General features: G+C 43.1%; 2 protein-coding genes across 5 annotated transcripts in view; one reads left to right on the top strand and one right to left on the bottom strand.

Moving 5' to 3' along the window:
- The first annotated feature begins 229 nt into the window (after nucleotides 1-229).
- On the top strand, nucleotides 230-16,044 carry CDR2 (cerebellar degeneration related protein 2). Its single transcript, XM_042864384.1, has 5 exons — nucleotides 230-354; nucleotides 4,702-4,814; nucleotides 8,743-8,891; nucleotides 9,150-9,314; nucleotides 10,512-16,044. The coding sequence occupies exons 1-5, from the start codon at nucleotides 276-278 to the stop codon at nucleotides 11,374-11,376; spliced, it is 1,371 nt and encodes a 456-aa protein (XP_042720318.1). The 5' UTR covers nucleotides 230-275; the 3' UTR covers nucleotides 11,377-16,044.
- The window catches only part of POLR3E (RNA polymerase III subunit E), a 25,506-nt gene continuing 19,577 nt past the window's right edge, over nucleotides 14,334-20,262 (bottom strand). For all 4 annotated transcript variants that reach the window (XM_042864376.1, XM_042864375.1, XM_042864377.1 and 1 more), the window contains 3 exons: nucleotides 18,284-18,361; nucleotides 17,250-17,363; nucleotides 14,334-15,186 (listed from right to left, as the gene is read on the bottom strand). In XM_042864376.1, the coding sequence (XP_042720310.1) occupies nucleotides 15,130-15,186; nucleotides 17,250-17,363; nucleotides 18,284-18,361 (249 nt within the window). In that variant the 3' untranslated portion in view covers nucleotides 14,334-15,129. The remainder of the gene's footprint in view (nucleotides 15,187-17,249; nucleotides 17,364-18,283; nucleotides 18,362-20,262) is intronic.

Below are 20,262 nucleotides of genomic sequence, written 5' to 3'. Positions count from 1 at the left end.
CCTGCGGGCGGCTCCCTATTGGCTCTCGGCAGAGGAGGTGAGGGCGTAGTGTTTGAATCGCGGGCCGACGGTGGGCGGGCGGCTATAGCGTGCCACGTTGTCGCCGGCGGCTCCGCACAGCCCGACCAGAAGGGGGAGAGGTTCGGCAAAGTCCGGAAACGTTCGGCAATGGCCGGAGGCGGCTTTTAAGGCGAGGAGCGGCAGCCGGCTCGCCCTGCCCCGCCGCCGCCCGGCGCGAGGTGAGCGCTGCGCCCTGTCCGCTAGGGAAGGGCGCGATGCTGGCCGACAGCCTGGTGGAGGAGTTCGAGATCCGCGAGGATGAGCCGTGGTACGACCAGCAGGACCTGCAGCAAGGTGAGCGGCGGGGGGCGCGCGGGGAGGGTGGGCGAGGGAGTGCGGGGCGGCGGGAGCGGGAGCCGGAGCCGCGGCGGGGCGGACCTGGGGGTCGCGCGGGAGGGGCCGAGGCCGACGGAGGGACGCGGGGCGGCGGCGGAGCGCGGGGAGCCCGAGGGTGGGAGGTGGGGACCGCCGGTACCGGCGCCGCGCAGCCGTCTTTGTCTGACGGAGCGGCGGCTGCAGCCGTGGCCGGGCCCCTGCCAGCAGCGGGGCGGCTCCATGGTCTTCTCCCGGCGGGGCATGGCCGGGTAGGGACAGTGGGGCCCCGCGGGAGGGAGAAGCGTTACCGGTGGAGCCGTGGACGTACAGCGATGTAACTGTGTTAAAAGTCATCTGCGATGACGGAAAGAACGCGCCGTTTCCTTCGGAGCTCGCTGCCGTGCAGGACGGGCGTCCGCTTCGTTTGGACGCTAACTGGCTGTAAAAGGCAGCAGTGAGTCCCGAGCGACGCTCCGGAGCGGCACGAACCGTCCGACGGCAGCGCTGGGCGGGCAGGAGCTGCTCCGTGTGTGTACGGTGTGTGTATGGGCGTTCCGCAGCACGCAGGGATGCCGTCGCGGCCACAGGTTATAAAGAGAGCCACTTAAACGAGATCCTGGAGCCATTGTTTGCTGTCAAAAGGATGAGTTGAAAATTTGAAGACAGGGTTTGGTATTTTTACCGCGTCGGTATTGGTGGGGTGGAAGACCTGCAGAGCGGATCCATGCTGCGCGGTGCCGGACCTCCTGCTCTACTGCTTTAACTCCGCTTCTTTCTCCCGTGAGTGAATGCCCAGCCTCGGTTCCCTGCCGGAGCTGGCGGTGCTCCTTCCAGGATCGGTGTGCTTAGAGCTCACTGAGTGCGCTCCCAGCACCAGAAGCGCCTCTTCCTAAGGATGAGCTTCTCGCAAGCCCAAATAGAACAGCCTGCCAGAAGGGAAAGGAGGAAAATGAGCTGATGAGCGAGCTGAAATGCAGATAAGTTCCTTAAGGGAACGTCTGTAAAACGTTCTGTTGGACTTTTACAGTCTGGAACATACTCCTCGTTCTAAAACCAAGCAATATCAGTGCGTGTCAGTGGAGCAGTGAGGTCGCTTACAGGGCACAAGTGAAACTTGTCAGAACTCAAAGAATCAGAGCACATTTGGAAATCAAGGAGTGTTTTTGTGAGAACGCATTCTTGAACAACCAGGCAGTGCAGTACCACAAACCTGCAGCCCTTGCCAGCCTGCCCAGGAGCTCAGGGAGGGCAACAGCTGGCCAAACTTCCATTGCCTCTGCATGCAGCAGAAGGTTTTGCCTTTGCAAGAGGTGGACTTGTGTGGCGCATGTCGGTGAAAACAGTGCTCATGGAATTCTTGTAAGGATGGGAGCAGCTTTCCCTCCTGCAACGTCCATCTTTTGCAGCTGCACGCTGACATGTGGAAAAGAGCTGTTCTACGTGATTGCTCTTCTGTGCATCTTGCTGCTACCTGCTTTAACAAAGCAGAGTAAGCTGAACATGGAGTACAAGGTGCGTACCTAAGTGAAAAACTAAGGGTTTAAGTGTAAACTTCAACTTAAACATCCTATATTACTAAGGCATTCTCCTATTGAAAAGAATAGACTTATTTTTAGAATAAAAATCATCTGAATTGCTTTGCTAGGTGGGTTATGAAAGCATAAAGTAAAAGTTTTGTGCCATGTTCTGTCTTTTTCTCAACTACAAAAACACTGCTGAAAGGCTGCACAGAAGTGCTTGTAAGTGAGGGCTTAACACCGTGGAAGATCCATCACTAAAATCATACTTTGTTTTCTGATGGAGCTGTTAGAAGACACAAATAGGACTGAACAGGTTTACTAATTTGACTTGTTGCATTATTAAAAAACTCTTTGCTTACATCTTCATGGAGCAAAATTGTTACAGGATGTAGAGCTGTTGCTTTACATAAAAGTGCTGTGTGCTTCTAGTATCGTACAGTGATTCTTAGACCAATGAAGGTTCCCTGTGCACCCGTTTCTCTACGTTGTAAACTGTTAACTTCAGAACAGGTCAGATTGGTTCAGTTCTTACCTGTTCCAGGGGTAGCAGTTAGGGTTTCATTGCATGTTATTGAACTCTAGTCTTCTCCCCCTCAAAACCAAATTGCCATAATTAGCAAACAGTAGGCTTCTCCCATGGTAATCCATCTGTGCTTCAGTCATTCTGATGAACACAATGATTATTAAAGTACAGTAAAGTGAATTCTGTTATTTGCACTGTATTCAAAGCACCATGTGGCTATGCCTCTTGATTTAGTAGGTGTGGGGGCATTTAAAAGTGGCACTACCTACTTCTGAATGTATTTAAACATAAAAAGAAACTCCCTTTGGGAAGGGAAATGGCAGCAAGTAATACCATTGCACATTATGTCTTGAGAAGGATTGAGGATTATGTTAAAGCTCTTTAGATTCTGCTGTGTTAAAATAAGAGTGGTCTTGAATGATTCCACTATTGTTGACTGACTTTAAAGATTGTGGGTACTGGTGAAGATTTATGTAGCACTCAAGTCACTCCAGGTTCACAGGAGGGCTGAGTGGGTTTGAAGACTCCAGTACTCCATAATGCAATAGAACAGCGTGGTGTTGGGCTGCTGAGGAGGTGAGCCATCCACGGATAAGCAATGTATAAGGTCTGTTTTAAAATGGGAAGAACTTAAGGTTTCTTCATCCAAACACTTTAAATCTTGGGAAAAAGCTGTGAAGTAGGCTGTGTTTCTCAACAAGGGGTGTTACAACAAAAAAGCTACTTGAGGATAAACTGCTAAGTAAGTGTAAAGCAGAGAGCCATGTGGCTCCCAGCTCTAGCAAGAACTTGTGTACAGGGTGACTTGTAAATAAATTCCACAAACATTATTCAAAGGGTCTGACAGCTACAGCCCGTTGTTGCCTACCTTAAAGAATGTGTAATGACTACCACAGCTGTTGTTTGTCCCGAACTGGACATCTACAGCTTACAGAGACAAGTGAACAGGAACATTTGTCTGTTTGGTCTGAAGTCAGTCTTGGTTTATGTATCTGGACCAAGTACTCATTTCAGACAGGCTGCCAAAGTGAAGGTTAGCACAAAGCAGCCTGGGAACAGCCTTCTGTCTGCTACAGAAACCAGCTGATAAGGGGCTGGAAAAGGGCAGGAAAGTGACAAGAAACACCTTAAAACAAGGGCATCTTAATCACTTGACAATTAAAAATGTTTTCTTGTCTAACTACAGCTGCATACAGTGATGCAGTATGTCTTGTATTCATTTCAGGCTTCTTGAAGACAATCTGAGGTTTTTCTTGAACTTCCTTCTGCCTCTTTCCCATTAGTGATGCTATTCCTACCCATATGAGAACTAACAAGGCTGACCTGCATGCAGGAGAAACCTGGTCAGGCCCAGGTGATGGGAAGGAGGTGAAAAGTAAGATGTTAGAGATCATGTAATACCTACGCAGATTAATTACTGTTTTAGCAATAACACCGTATTGATTTCATCACGTTATGTTAGATTTTAAATTGCATCTTTAAACATAATAATATGAAACATCTAGCAATACTCATATTGCTTCCCTTGAGAAAGAACCTGGGTCTTCAGATGACTTATTTCTTATTTTGAAACAATTACAGTCACTGTACCCCGGAGGTGATTAAGCGAAATAGAGATTAAGTGCCTCTGAACAAATTACACTTAAAATGGTGTTTTGGAGCACATAAAGCAATTGCTGTCTCCTACATTTATGAGCTTGAAAGGCAGGATAGCTGCATTTCTTTAAGTTTTGTCTTTGATATTACTAGTTCACCATCAAATGCCTGGACCTTTCATTTTGCTCCCGATCCTGTGCAACCCAAGCTCCTTGGTGAAGGGGCAATAGGGAAGAACAGCACAGTATATGAGAGTGCAGTCAGCTTTGGCCTCAGTCTAACCTGATGAGCACTTAAAGAGTACTTCATGCTTATTCTTCTAAAACATGATTGTTGCAACCACAGTGAAATAGTTAACGGATGCTGCGATAAGAGGTGCATGCAGTACAGGGCAGGTGGAGGGGAGCAAAGGGAAGGTGGCTGCCTGCATCTGCCCCGAGGCTGCAGCATCCAAGGAGGACCCCAGGAATGGCCATGAATTTGGAGTATCTTCTAGGTTTCAGGACTCACTTAAGTCTTTGTCTTACAGACAGTATTTGAATGTCCAATGCATCTGTAAGCTAACTTCATTTTGGGGTACCACAGTCATTTAAAAAAATAATTCCAGTCAGTATTTGGTTAAAATACTTGAAAAACAGGTCATGCTATCGGGTCTGTACCTTATGTGCAAATGACTTCTTTGTTTAGATCTTCACCTTGCTGCTGAGCTTGGGAAGACGCTACTGGACCGCAACACTGAATTAGAAGAATCGTTACAGCAAATGTATGCAACAAATCAAGAGCAACTGCAAGAGATAGAGGTAAATACTACAGGAATCCAGGTGTAAGTCATGTAGATGTGCAGCAGAATAGCACGTAAGTTGAGAGTTCTGATTTCTCAACATCTGATCAGTGTTTCCTTGAAAGTGTTGGCCTTTAACTGCCGGTGCTGCCTCAAAAACTTACCCAGGCTCTGATCATTGTTAGACCCATTTGTCTCATTAATGGAGTCTTTGTGCCACAAAATTCCTGTTGGATTCGGCTTGTATAATGACATGACTGATACTTTTTATACAGACAAGCTATTTCAGGATTGTTACAGCTAAATTTTGCTGGTCTTGTCGGGTAAAAATGATATGAAAATCATATGATGAATAAATGAACATCTTCATATTATTTTAACTATTAATGATTACTGCACTGAAATTTAAATGCTTGACAAAAAAGCGTGATAAAGATTTAAGTAAAATGGGAGGATATGTATTTCTACTGGGGGTAAAGGGAAATACAGTTCAGCTAAAAAATGAAAATCAACAAGAATAAAAACATGTAGCTGCCTAAATACAGGCTGTAGTGGGTATGTTCTTATGTCTTTTTGGGGGAGAATCAGAGCTGCCCTTTTGGAAACACTCATCTTTGTTACTTCATGGAAAGCCCTGACCATTTGTGGCTGTTTCTTTAATGGTGCTTCTATTCTTGCAGACCTAACATTTGCCAATATAATGATTTTTTTTTTTTTTTTTTTTAGCTATTTGAGGGCAATGCACGGCCTCTAATAATTAAATTTATTAAATATTCAGTACTTCTCCATTACTCTGGCAGCGTAATGGAAATGTAGTCCAGTGTTTCATTTTGGCTCTGGTATGAATCACAGGGAATAGGCTGTGACTGGCGTGTGCTAAATTCTTACAAAGTCTGCATTCACTTGTGGAAGCATTACTTATGTGGTTACAGTCGGAGTATTTTTGTACAGCTGCAGCTTAGGACTTAAACCTTCATCACTGTTGTAGTGATAGGCAACTTAAAGAACCTAAACTTGAGACTTAGAAGTATACAGGTGTTTTCTAAAATAGTCACATTGATAGAAACAAGCAGCTTTTTGTTTGTTTTATAAAACATTTTTGTTTTATACCTTGATGTTGTCACTTAATAGGGGGAAGAATCAAACTGTTACCACATTTGTTTGATGACACAACGGCTGGAATGGCCTGTATTTATTACCAATGCTACAGCTTTTTTTTTTTTTTTTTAGTATTCACTTATGCAGAGACTTGACTCACTGAGATGAGTGCTTTTACAGGAAAGATTGATTCTTTAGATCTGGAGAGTACTTCATGGTGTACTGTATAGCACACTTGAAGGTGTGCTGTACAAACACTGTTCTACTCCAGGTTCAACTCCTGTATGACAGCCTTGTTTAAGGAAGTGTTTAACACAGTTACGACATATTTTGAAATAACACAGCCTAACTCTGCAGTAGACAGCTAACCTGGATCCTGGAGCAGAGCTTCTTAATCAGTGGCTCTATTATAATGCCATCTTAAAACATGGAAAGAGACATGATTGCTAAGTTGGATTCATTTACAGAAATAGCCTAGTGCTATTAAGGATGTGGTATCTCATTTGGTTCGACTAAGATCTTCTTGTTTCCTTTTGTCTCTACGTAGGAGAGCTTTAGCACAAGAAGTGGTGAGAAGAGCCCTTCTAGCAGTGAGCTGCAGTTGGTGTGTAGCAGGGTCACGTCCTTATATGTTCACACAGACTTATTCTCTTAACTTGGCTTAGCCATTGGGAACCAGGAATTCCCTGCTGCTCAGGATAAAATGTGCAAGTGCTATTTCCAGGGTTTATGCTCGATGTTCCTAATTTTGAAGTGCTTGTTTCTGCAATACAGGTGTTCTTTCAACTGCTCTCGTAGCTACTTTGCCAGGCTTTAAACTAGCCTTTTCAGAACAAAAAAGCAATGACTTTTTTCCTCCTCCTAATTCATATCTTACAGGCAGCAAACTCCCAAACTTAGAATGATTAAGAAACCTTTTTGAAATATGGTACAACGTTGTCTGCACAAAACAAGGAAGGGTCAAAGGTTTCGGGATGCTTAATATTACAGTTGATATATTAAAAGTTAAGATATTGAGTGTTTTACTGCCTTGGATCATTATATCTGACCTCTGAGCTGACACGTGTTCCGCAAACTGATCGCTGCAGGTGTAATAAATGCTGGATTGAAAGGGCAGCTTTATCTCTGTCTGCATCTTAGTATTTCTGAAGTTGGAGTGCAAAGAACTGGCTCTCCTTTCATTGTGTGGTAGAGCACCTGAAGTCTCCACTGCTGCTTCATGATGGGCACTCAGCTGTTGTGCAGGATGAACAAATGGGAACTCCTAAGGTGTTACCAGAGCCATACTTTGTTGTGATGTTCTGGTTACACCAGGCCAACTCGATCCCAGAACTGAAGATGCTGAAGACACAAGATGAAGGAGATAGCATTTCACATCTTCACACAGCTAAAACTTCCACTAAAGCCCACTGTGAGAAGTGGTGACATCAAATTCTGCCACCAACACCTTGGTTTCTGTGTTCAGCCACTCTTGTATTAACTGAAGAAAATATGAAGAAGTCTCTAGCACTTTCTGAGAGTGACCAGTAGGAAAAGTTAATCTGGAGTGGGTAATGCTGAGATTATGCAGCTAATCCACATACTATTTTAGTGTAAATCCTGTCACGTGCACACAGGCTGCAAAAGGATCTAGCCAACAGCTACCATGCTGATCTTCTGGAAGTCTATGCAGCAGTTACTAGTCCTAGATTAACTTATAATCTGTTCTTAAATTGCCTAAAATATAAACACATCGATCTTTTAAGGAGGTGAAAGGTTAAGCAGAATATTAGAAGTTTTGAGTATGTGACAGTATGTACTGAGATGTAGTTCTGCTTGGAAGTCCAGTAGGTGTTCATACATTTAGTATGTAGTAATACACAACTTATTTTTTGAAATTACTTCTATGTAGCAACTAAGTATGTAATAGTTAAGGGTTGGGTTTTATGTTCTCAAGTCTGTTTAATACAAATTCTTGCTTGGTTTTTTTTTTTTAAACTGGCTCAGTCCTTTGCTAGATGGGACAATACAAGGCACTTGTACTGAGAGTCTTAGGTGATCGTTAACTTCTTGCATGGAGAATTCCAGGCTTTCTGAAATAATTCTAGAAACTTAGCAGGTTATTTTGTTAACCATCAAACTAAAGGGAGTTAAAATGAGATCACTTTGTGTGGACTTGTATTTAAAAGAAAAAAGCACAGGAGACTTTTGTTCAGTATTACAATGACTGGAATAGTTCCTTGTAGGTAATTAAAGGCTGAATCTAATAGTTTGGTTCTACTTCCTGACACGTAGTAGTCCTCAGAATCTCAGGTGTGACCACATCCTAAAATGTGTTTTGCTGAACCTAACGCTGATTCAAACATAGGCAAGCAGAAAAAAAAAAACAAGACAGTGCTACCCAATACTTCAGTTTAAATGCTAAGAAAATTGTTGGGTCAACATTATTAAAAAACTTATGATAGATTTCACTGCAACTTTTAAAAGGACTCTGTGAAGAACTGTGTTGAAATCCAGGTTTGTGTGATGACTGCAGTACAAACCCAATCTGGATGGGTTTGTGGTAGAACTGGCAACAGTTTAACTGCAGCAAGGGTAGCTGAACAGATAAACACAGTTTTCACAAACCAACCCAAGTCATCTGGATGAAGGACTGGTTGATCAGCCTTCATTGACCACAGTGACAAAGACAAGAGAAGTAACTAAGATACTGATTACACCTTTTCAACTGGGTAGTAACCAAAGCAACCACTGGAACATGTACATTTCTAGAACATAGCAGTTATTTAATGAATGTGAACAAACCTGCAGAATAGTAGCCCTATCCTGTGTTTCTAATATAAACTTGTAACAGCAATGTTGTCTTGCAGTATCTCACAAAGCAAGTGGAGCTCTTGCGTCAAATGAATGATCAACATGCAAAAGTTTATGAACAGCTGGATGTGACAGCAAGAGAACTAGAAGACACTAATCAAAAGCTAGTTGCAGAGAGCAGAGCATCACAACAAAAGATACTAAGGTAACAAACCTAAGCAACATCCTCTTTTCTCCTCTCTACTCAACTGATGATACAAAAAACAGTAATCTAAGTCTATAAACGCAGTGTTTTGATGGCTGTTTGTCTAGTGTTGTTCTACAACACTCTTAAAGTTTTATTTAAAGGTGGTTTGTGGCCAAAGAGCAATCTTCAGAGGAGAAGCTGAAATGTGAGCAGATGGGAATTAATCTGTCCTTGATTAAACAGTCAAATGCTTTAACAGAGATCCTTCACTTTTAGCTTGACAGAGACTATTGAAAATCTGCAGACACACATAGATGACCTGCAAAGGCAAGTAGAAGAGCTGAAAAAGTCTGGACGAGGCCGAATGAACCATGAGAGATCTGACCAGCCAAGATCAATGCACAGCTTCTCGTGTTTGAAGGAGCTGTACGACCTTCGCCAGTAAGACTCTTTCCTTACATAACAAACAGAAAATGAAAATTATTTTAAGCAAAGTTTCAAAAACTAGATACAAGCATGGGTGTTTAACAGAGTAGCAGAAAAGCATTCTAAGTTTGCAACTAGAAAAATATCTGTACAGTTGTGCAGTGTGTGGTGGTGTTGCTTCTGGTGTGCTCTGGCTGCAGACTGTATTGATCTTTGTGGGAAAACAACAGTATGTTCTACTTAATATCTTGACAGGTTCTCCCCCAAAGCCTCCAGCTGTGTGAAACTGTAGCCTAGAAAGCCTTCAAGAATGTGAACCTTTCTCTTTTCAGTCAGATAAAGCACAAACACAGATAACTACCAAGTAAATTATCCTAAACAATATTTTCTGTAACTTACTTTTTCCTGGGACATCTGTGGGCACCTTCTTTTCAAGGTGGGCTTGCTGTAGTAGCTGCAGTTAAACTGGATAAAACAATGCTTATAAGCTGGTAAAATAGTGCCTGAAGCTTTGGGCTGCTTTCTAATTTAGAGCAGTTCTACCCAGCTGAACTGCATTGTATGCTCATCAGGAGTCACCTGGGGGATGGTCCCAGTCTGTCTTTACTGCTAGAAGCTAATAGAAGATGTGAAATAGTTCTGCAAACAGGGAGAATGGGATTTGTTTCTGGGCTTCCAGCAGTATATGCAAGTGAGACTGAGGAATTAATCTATGCAAGCAAGGAATTATGTGGTGACAATTCAAAAGATAAGTGGATTATTTCAAACTGTGAGAGGTTTGTGGAATTACCACTCTGCAGAACTGCCTTGTCCATTCTGAAGCTTGTTTCCACAATGGGCGGTGACACAAGTTGTGAAAGATGTGGTAAAAATATGAAGGAGTATCACATAATATGTGGAGGCAGTATCCTTTAAAACTGAAATTACAGATCTTTTATTCAGTAAACTTTTCTGTAATTTGAGATTGTTAAAAAGCTGCCATCCTGCTTGAGCTGAGAGGCTTGATGGCATGTGAAGTATCTACAGACTCCAATCATGATTATCAACTGAGCTGTTAGGTTGGCAAGATGACTGCTATGTATACTTTCAGATATGTTAACACAGAGTTTAAACTGTCATTACTTACCAATGACAGGAAAACTTCAGGTGTGGTCTGTATTTCTAAACTTTAGCTGTATTTCCTATTAACAATCCTTGCTTCTGTTTCCTCAGGTATTTTGTTTATGATCACGTGTTTGCAGAAAAGATTACTTCAATGGATAGTCAGCTAAACCCTCTGGAAGAAGAAAATGAGAACTTGAAGAAGGCAGTTACAGTTCTGCAAGCCCAACTCAACCTAGAAAAAGAGAAGAGGGTAACAATGGAAGAGGAATACAGTCTTGTGGTGAAAGAGAACTGCGACCTTGAACAGAGGCTTGTCGATATTGACTTGTATCGGGCTCGTGCAGAGGAGTTGGAAGTGGAAGTAGCTGAAATGCGACAGATGCTTCAATCTGAAAACACACTCCACAATGCAGAGAAATTGGTGCCAGAATCCTTTTTCATTTCATTTAAAGAATCTTTAGAAAGGGAGCTTGGTCAGAGCCCAGCTGATGATGGGCTTCTGACTGTCCCTGAACTTGAGAAAAAGGCATTGAAGCGGAGCAGTAGTGAAAATTTCCTGAGTAGTGCTGCAGGGGGAGACATTCTAAGGGGCCATGAAGAAACGTGCATCAGGAGAGCTGAAGCTGTGAAGCAGCGGGGAATCTCTGTACTCAATGAAGTTGATGCTCAGTATAATGCTCTGAAAGTGAAATATGAGGAACTTTTGAAGAAGTGTCAAATGGATGAAGATTCTTTGAAACACAAAGCTGTACAAACACTGAAGCAGTATTCTAAAGACAGTGTGGGAAATACCCAGTATGATCTTTCAGCTAACAATCAAGAATTCACGAATGCAGGAGAATCACTTTGCTCCACAAATACTCTTCCTGAATATAAAGCACTCTTCAAGGAAATCTTTAGCTGTATCAAAAAAACAAAGGAAGAAATAGATGAGCACAGATCTAAGTACAAGTCCCTTTCTTCTCAGCCATAACGTTAGATGTTCTGATGACTGATTTGTTGCTGGTGACTAATTTGTTGCCCAAAAAGGGGGAAAGACTTTACACAAATGTCAAAAGACCCCTTGCACAGATGTTTCTTTTAGCACTAAAAAGGAATGTTTTCAATTGGCTCATAGAGAGTAGTTAAAAAGCTAGTTAGACTAGCAGTCTCCCTGTAGGTACGTAGCAATAGATGTAATGTTGTTTGGCACTGTCACGCAAACTAGTGGTTGTAATGGAAACAAACATTGTAGCTTAATACTACAATGCTACTTAATACACTTGATTTCTGGCAGAAACTGACAATGGTTTTCCTAGTCCACTTCAAATTAACAGAGCTAAGAAATCCGTACACTACTTCTCACAAAGAACTAGGTAAAAGCTTTTCTTTAACTTGCATGTGATCATCTAGCCCAGTAACTGTAAAAAAAAAAAAAAAAACAACAAACAAACAAAAAACCAAAAAGCCCCAGGTCAGTATCACAGGCAGCCTCTCCTCGAGTCCTGAGAATGAAGTTAGTGAATCTAGCTGAATTTGCTTTGGCAGGGAGGTGGAGAGCTAGCATAGCAGCTTGCGCTGTGCTTGGTAAAGTTAATGCCATGTGTTCACATGAACTAGGCTCTTCTATGGATAAGTATAGATGTCTTTGTACTGAGAAAGACTTTGACAAGAAGTTTGTGTGGCTGTTTAGGTATGGTTTCTTATTTAGGGGACTTCGTCTTAAGGTGAGGTACTGTGAATTGATTACATGTTATTTGGAGCTGTTTTTTTTTTTTTTTTTTGTGGGAGGCCAACAAAGTACCTACTAGTGTGTATTTGGCAAGACAAAGTTGCAATTTAGTCATTTAACTTTAGCAGTAGAATTGATACAGTGAGATAGCTTTTAAGCTCACATACCACAAACTCCAAGCACTGAAGGAGACGGGTCAGGTAAAGCCTTATCTTACAGGTTTGCCCATTGCTTCCACTGTCAGCTTCAGCGAACCTGTTCCATGCTGCCTATGGGGTGGTGGGAGGCTGGATGCAACACTGCTAGAACATATCCTACTGAAAGTGTGGGGCTGTGTTGTTGTTCCTACTTTCCTCCTCCACTCCCTAATAGTAGCTCATAGGTATTCAAATTCTGAAAAACAAAATATGCAGAAGTACATTCTTTAGAACTGCTTTGAAGTATGAAGAATGGAAAACAAAGGCTAAGCAATTAAGGAGAAAGAAGGCACCAGGAAAGGTGACATCCTTCTTACACAGGGTCTCATAGCTTAATTTGGTTAGCTCTTCTTGGGAACTTCCTTATTGCCTGTCTGAGTTGCTGCAATATACCAAAACAGCTGGAAGAGTGACAATTTCTCAGCTTTAGTTCAACTGCTGCTATTAAGTTGTCTGCCTTATTTACCTGTTAAGCTTGTGTATAGTTGTCCTTCATTTGCAGTATTAAGACTCCATATTGTGGGAATTTCTCAAAAATATGTATTGCATTCTTAAGAATTATTTAAAAATGGGAATCCGAATGTTGTAAATATTTTTCTAAGCAAATAAATCAGCCAGTCAAGCTCCACGTGTAACTAGTAATTATGCCTATCTGTGCTGATCTTGAAACAGTAAACTGTGCAGATGGCAGCTGCATTATCTGGTCTATCCTACACAGCTCAGATGGAGTTCCCATTAAATTTTTATTCTAAAAAAGTTGCAGTAGGTAGAAAAGGATACGCCTGTCTGTGCTATAAGGCCAGAGGCAATGAAGTAGTTTCTTGTTTCTCTCGTGTTTGTCAGCGTTGTTCCAAAAAGGGTGTTGGAGGGGTGGGAGGCAGGAGAGCTGCTGTTCTGCCACCAGGTTAGCTCTGATGTCACTGCTTCCCTGGCACTTGGATTGTCATTATCTAAAGGCTTTCTACTGCAAAGCAGTAACTTTAGATATGTGTTCTGGCTGTCACAAGCACTCTTTTACTAATGCTATTCACTTTGGGGAGTGGGGCATCCACACCCACGGGACCAGAAGTTGTGTAGAAACAACTTTAGAATTTCTTGTTAAATATGTGATCTTCAGTGGTTTAATACTGTTGGTTAGCAGGGCACTTTCTATCTATTTTTTACCCTTTAAAATATCCAGAATGTTCTCAGATTTCCACAGAAATCTTCTGTAGCATAACCTGCCTTTGACCACCTGTGCCATTGTTGAGCTCTGGCTGTACTGCAGTGTACTTTAACACTTAACTGTACATACCCTGTAATAAAAACCTCCAAGGCTCTGCTGTTCTATAACCTCTCTCAGACTGGCTTTCTCAGGGATAAGCTTTATGGGCACAGCTGTAGGCAATGCTACAGCAACAGGGTCATGCTAGGTAAGCAACAGTGATGGGGACACCCAGCACAAAGGCTGCAAAAGCTGCCTGAACTTGAACACTGCCTGATTACAGTAGTGAATAAACTTAGTGTGTGAGTTAAGGTAGAGTTTTAGCAGTTTAGAAATAAGTACTTTCCACAGAAGTTTAAAATGCTCTAAGTATGGCACACTGCTCTTAGGCCAATCTTAATCTGCTTATTTTAGTTAAAAAAAACAGCCCTTAAGCATAAGTAGATGAAATTAATAGTATCTACTTGAGCTTCTCATATGATGGAAATTACAGAAAACAAAACCCATGAACAGTAACTGCTCTAAAGCCACCAGTGGGGTGTTCCTTACCTCACTGCTGTGAAGCTTAAGTGACAAACGTAGAACAGAAGCAGCTCAGTTATCATTTCTTGAGCAACAGGCTGCATCTTGACAACCATCCTAAAAAAAGTGATGCAAGTAGAAAAGTACAGCAAGAGGCAGTTTGCCATCTACCTCAAACATTGCAAATATTCTTTACCTTTCCTTCCTCTGTGAGCTTTTGGGCTCTAAAAGCAGCAAAGATCATTTCCATTTCTTCCTGGGCAAATACAAGGCAGAGTACAGCAGGATGCCACAGCTGACCTTCAAGATAAAATTTTATTTTTAAAAAAGTTACACAAAATAGAGGTTTTACATTGTTGCCAAGTGTGATAACTGCAGCTGGATGTCTTGCACATGGTGCACTTACCTTTGCACACAGTAAGGCAAAACTCCATCAACCAAAACCCACATCAATAAGACATCCAGTAGTTGTTTCACATCTATTTCAAGTGTAAGTACTTTTTCAGACAGTTCATTTTACAGACACCAGGTGAGAACAGTTGCTATGTCATACGATGTTTAAAGACAGTGATTTTGTATCCCCCCCTCCCTGACCTGATGTGCCCATGAACATCACTACCCTTGTTGTAAAGGCGGCAAGGGCTGTTGTAATGCTCAGACTAATGCCTGAGCATCTAGGTATTTAACAGAACCTGGGATGTTTGTAAACAAATTTAATTTATTGGCATCACTTACTTACAAAATAAAATATTAGACCATGATTTTCCATCATGTCTGTGTCAGTATATGGTTTTATTTTATTATAAGGAAAGAGAAGGAGAAGCAAAATACATTAGAAATCCCAGATTAATCAAACTGCAGACAGGGTCCCGTGTTGTCTTCCTAGTTGCTCGCTGCACCCAGGCGGCCATGCAAACATATGTGTGAGTGTGCTGTGATGTCAGTGACTGTCTGCAATGCCACATGCCCCAAAGTAGGTCAGCTCCTGCCCCACACTCCTGAGGCCACAGCGTTACTGTCTGTGCCGCCCACCGCAGGTTTCCTCTTTCATCCAGGAGAGCATCTGAAGCACAGAAACCGCCACAGCTGCCGTCAAGACTGCACAGTCCCTTTAAGATACCACATTCCACCATAGCTCACACAGCAGTCCTGGGGAGAAAGGGAGAACCCATCAGTGCCTGCTGCACCGCCCCGCATTTCCAAACCGCAGGGATTACACACTATGAGGTGAGCCCCACTGGAACCATGATTTGGCTTTGCAACCTTAAATGTGATCAGCGTCCCTCCTGTGTGCAAACGAGAGCCAGAGCAGCAGGTTATCTCTGCCCTGAAGCTTAACACAGCAGACAAAGGGGAAAGGCTGAGAGCACAGGGAGGATACACAATGGGAAGGTCTCTGGGAGGAGCAGATGGGAAGAATGGTGAAGCAGGTTAGGACAGGAAAAGAGGTGAGAACCAAAGGAACTACGGGGTAACTGCAGCCTGAAGACATGAACAGACAAAAGGGAGCAGAGGAAGCATGCAGGCAGCCCCAAGCTGGAGCTTTTCAGCAACCTTCTGTAGCAAGGAAGGGTCAAACCTCAGAACTGTACTCAGGTATTCTGACCATGTCTGCTACACTCACAGCTGCAAGCTTCACAGCAAAGGAGTTCAGTTTGTGGTTCCTTATTTCTATTCAGTGAACACCAAGCCTCATGAATTCTAAGCCTAACAACTCCTTTTGCTGCAACCTTCCCACTTACGTAATTCAACAGGAGCTTAAGCACTGCTACAGAACTGATGCTGTGGAACTAAAAAGAAAAAAAAAGTACCAATAACTGTAACTTCTTCTTAATTCTTGGGACTTACTGCTCTACCAAGAAATTAAGTGCAGAGACTCAAAAGAGAGTTTTCATTCTGGATCTGCAGATGCAAAAATATATTCCCTGTCAGTCTGCTCTTTTCTGTACAGGACAGGAACACATGCAGATGGGGAAATAAGAGTCAATAAATGCTATTTCATTCAAAGTGGAATCAAATCTCTTATGATTTAAAGAAACCAGTTAATCCTCCTACTTCATTAAATCATACTTTCAACATTTACTTCAGAAACATGCTTCTGCGTTTCACATGCTTCTGTGACAAACACATTCAAGACAAAGTCTGACACAACACAAGGCTGACTGTGCAGTGACTTAAATTTTACAAAAGCAGGACCTGGTTTGCCAGGGACAACGATTGTTTGCTCCCCAGAAATAATTCATTTATTAAACATCAACAACAATGTGCAAATGAATGCCAGTACATTATCTAGACATCCCCAGAGAGCTGCGATTTGAGCCTGACAAACCTCCCAGCTCAGGCAAGACAAACCAAACGCTGCACAGCAGGCAGAAACGTCTCAGCTTATTTTAATACTAAGCCCAGGTTCATTCAAGCAAGACCAGTTTGCTTACTGTCACTGCAACAGATGTGTAATTTTTCAAGTAGGTTATTACTCTGCTTACAGATCCCAGAGTAATAAAGTACTTAAGCACTTGTCTCATTGAAGTGGGTGATGGTGAGCAAAGGCCCAGCAACAGTGACTGCAGTGCTACATGAGCTGGCAGCTTTCTCCTTTGTCAATCACAACCTGCGTGGTTGGTACTTCATACCTTAAACTTGCTTAGAAAGTAAATGGTTCATGTTCAAAGACAGAGATGAAAGGATTCAAACATTCACTATGAGATGTGCTAAATAAGACTCTATGTTTGTTTTAGTTGCGGTTTTGCTCGCTACACTGCTTTAAGTTCTACTATAGAATATAATGCATTTCCTTCTGAACATGTGGCACCTGTTCTTCAGCATGAAACAACAGCAGGCAGCTCAGCAAACTCAGAACGCTCCCACTGCCTTAATAAACTCCATATTATTTAAAAATAACTCTGAAGTGTGACATTTACTGTGCTCTACTCCCTTCTGATCCAAGATGAAGAACAAAGATTTGCTGCAATAACACCAAATAACAGGGGAGTCAAAATCACTGCTTTTTGGAGAGAAACAAGGTAGAATGAGACGAGGATTACTTTAAAGAAAACAGGCTGAAAAACAAGCCCTGCCTGTTTTCCCACAGCAACTGTTCTATGATCACGATCACTTGTCAACTGAAGGCAATAAATGGTCCTTCAGTTAAACCAGAACGTTAAAAATTTATGCATTCACTGAACCAAAACCCCAGCTGAGCAGAAACTTACCTTTAGCACTCTATCCACCTCCTGCTTGTTGAGGTCTTGACTCAGCTGATTCTGAATGACATTTCTGCGCACTCGATAATTTTTCGAAAAAATTTCAAGCAAAACTTGGCGATGCTTTAGAATGAAATCATTAATACAAAAACAATTACTTTTAGCTCTCTATAAAAAAAGCGCTATGTGCATTAGTCTGTTCAAAACATTCACTGAGCTGCATCAGAGTATTCTTGCTTCATAACCCTGAAACTGTCCCCTTTCAACCTGCTCTCATGAGGTGTCCTCCCATTATCTTGCAGCTTGCAGGGATCTCTCCACACCTCATGAGCACATCTGCCCCCTCCTGTGACCCCAGGCACCTCCACAGGGACAAACCATACTAAAGCAGGGGCTGTGACATATTTCTCTCACATTTCCCAGGCAGCTCACATGGTCTGCTTCAGCCAGGAGCTCGGATGCTGCTTATTCTCTAGAACAATGCTCAAGACTTTCCTATAAACATTTATTTAGGTCATGGACACAGCACTTGCATTGCCCATCTACATTCTGTTAGGCTGCCTTTCCTTCCACTTCACTAACAGTGATACAAATAAAACTCAGGAGATGTTCACATATGCTGTAATCATTTCCTGTGCTAAATACAAACAGACACACCAGGTCCCATCATCATATAACCACTGGTTAACACTGCACTACCACTGCATTACCATTAGCAAAAAAAGAAGAATGATTTGACTGGATCACACCCTAAGACCTGCACGGCAGAATCTTTTCTCTTCATACAATTGATAGTATTTACACCCCACTGAGTTAGTTACCAATGTCTCACTTTCTGTTCACACCACCTAGTCCTGATGTGGTGACAGCCATCCTACGGTCTGAGAGCTTTCTCTCAGCCTGAAGCTGGCTGGTGCTGAAACCTGGAATCTTCCTTAGGGAACAGTGAAAACCAGCTGTACTGCTTCCAGAAACACAAATTGGAGCAAGGCCAAATCCTCACTAACAATGTATTTGGGACTGTCACTTATTTTTGTCTTTACCTGATCATAAATGTCACCGGCTTCCCAAAGTGCATAAACCTTTAGCTCATCTGGTGAAGCAGCAGTCTGTGGAGGAAACTGAGAACAAGAGCCTGTTAAAAATAACTATCTATTTAATGAGTTCTACTTAATGACTCTATGATACGGTATCCCCTGACACCTATTATTGAATCAAAATGTTGTGGCCACTTAATGAGAAGTGCTTCTCTCCCACCCCACGCTCAGGGAGGTGACTATGCAACAGCCCCTGTGCCTGCAAGAGAAACACAAACCCCACCAAACCTGCTCTTCTGGGTGATACTACAGCACTCAGACCCTGAGTGAGGGGTAAATATTGTCTGGGGAATAGGACCAGTTCTCTGGCAGCCTGATGCACACATGGCATGCCCAACAGCATTTTAGTGATGCTTCTCATCACACTGGAGTGATGGCAAGCAGCGCCATGGGCACAGCACCAACCATGTCAGAGCTGTACGAGGGAATCCTGTGACACTCTATGGGGACTTGGAGGAAGGGAGGACAACCACCAAGTGCCCCGATAATCTCAGGGTGTGGACTGTGGACAGTATCTCACGGCACGATGTACGGATTGTTCCTGCCAGCAGCTTGTGTCTCCAGACTTCCCAAAGCAGAATTCAATTAAGCATGAAGAGGACTGCAGGCTTTTCAGGAGATTTTGAAGTCTCCAGTGGCAAGTTTTAGATATTTGGATTCTAACTGAATTTGCTCTGCTAAATCCAAGGCAACATGACTGACCAGCACTGTGCTGCTGCTGTGCGTGTGATCCCTGGAGCAGCCCATGGGACTCCTGGAGAATGAACACTGATGGAGAGCAAACCAAACACCAGCGCATTTCAGGCTCCCAAACTGAAGTGGTTTTTGCTCCTACCAAGATCCATGCTAGAGGAACACCATTTGTATTTTCTGAGACAGAGACCTTGTGCCTCTGCGAGCTGGAAGGAATGTAACTGTTCCAAACTCCTACAAAAATAAAATGATGTCCATTTGCCTTAATGCTTTCCCCTGGAGCAATGTCTAGCAAGTAATGCTGGATACTTCCCGCTCCTGATGTGTGCCTTCCTGTCAGTCACCAACCATTCATTCCGTGCTAACCACTGACCTGCCAACCTCAATCAATCCCCACACAAAGCCAACAGGCCTGTCTGATTGCTGCAGTTCCTCACTGCAGTACACCCCCCCACCTTTTTTCCCAGCCTTCTGCACTACACGGAAGGACTGCAAAGGGAGAGCTCAGCCCTTTCTTTCAGGAGCTGCCTCTGATCTTGTGGCAAAGGGAAGCACTGTGTCGAGCAGGAGCTGCCTGCTGGAATCAGCAGCTCCAGTTCCACCTTGGTACAAACTCCTGATATATATCAGGGCTGTGCACCTGCTTTAGAGCCAGGATTCAGATTTGTTGGGCGACACCCAATATGCTCCTCTTCACATGAGGACATGCCACACACAGAACACTTTCCTGTGCTTTCATTCAGCACAGATAACACCATAGCATCAGCCTCCCTCCTGACAAGTTGCAGCAGGACAGGCAACAGAGGGCTGCAGGAGCAGATCTCCGGTTTGCTTGGTGCTGAGCACAGCTGCACTGCTGGCTTTCAGAGAAGGAACTGCTTCCGAACCAACACAGTGTTATTTGGGAGAGCACAGAGAGCCTCCCTGCATTCGCATCACTCTGCAAACTGCCAGGCACCCTGCTCACTACTGTCACTGCTACAAAGCACAAGCAAAGCCCAGCACCCTGCAGGCAGCCCCTGTTCACAGCTGAAGCACCTTCTGAGGCCCCATGAGCACCATTTATCTGCTACCCCAGATGCAGCTGTTCAGCTTTATAAATCCTACACTCCACCAGTAAGGTTTCCACTGCTGTTTTCAGCAACACATTTTCTGTAACAGGGCAACGTGAAAGCCAAGAGTGTCTTCACCCCCCATAGAACATCACTTTAATTACCTCAGATCATTGATTT

This window comes from Lagopus leucura, unplaced genomic scaffold (assembly GCF_019238085.1).
Source record: "Lagopus leucura isolate 7727_CA_CO unplaced genomic scaffold, USGS_WTPT01 Super-Scaffold_760, whole genome shotgun sequence".
Taxonomy (NCBI): Eukaryota; Metazoa; Chordata; class Aves; order Galliformes; family Phasianidae; genus Lagopus; species Lagopus leucura.
This window is presented reverse-complemented; position numbering and strand designations above follow the sequence as displayed.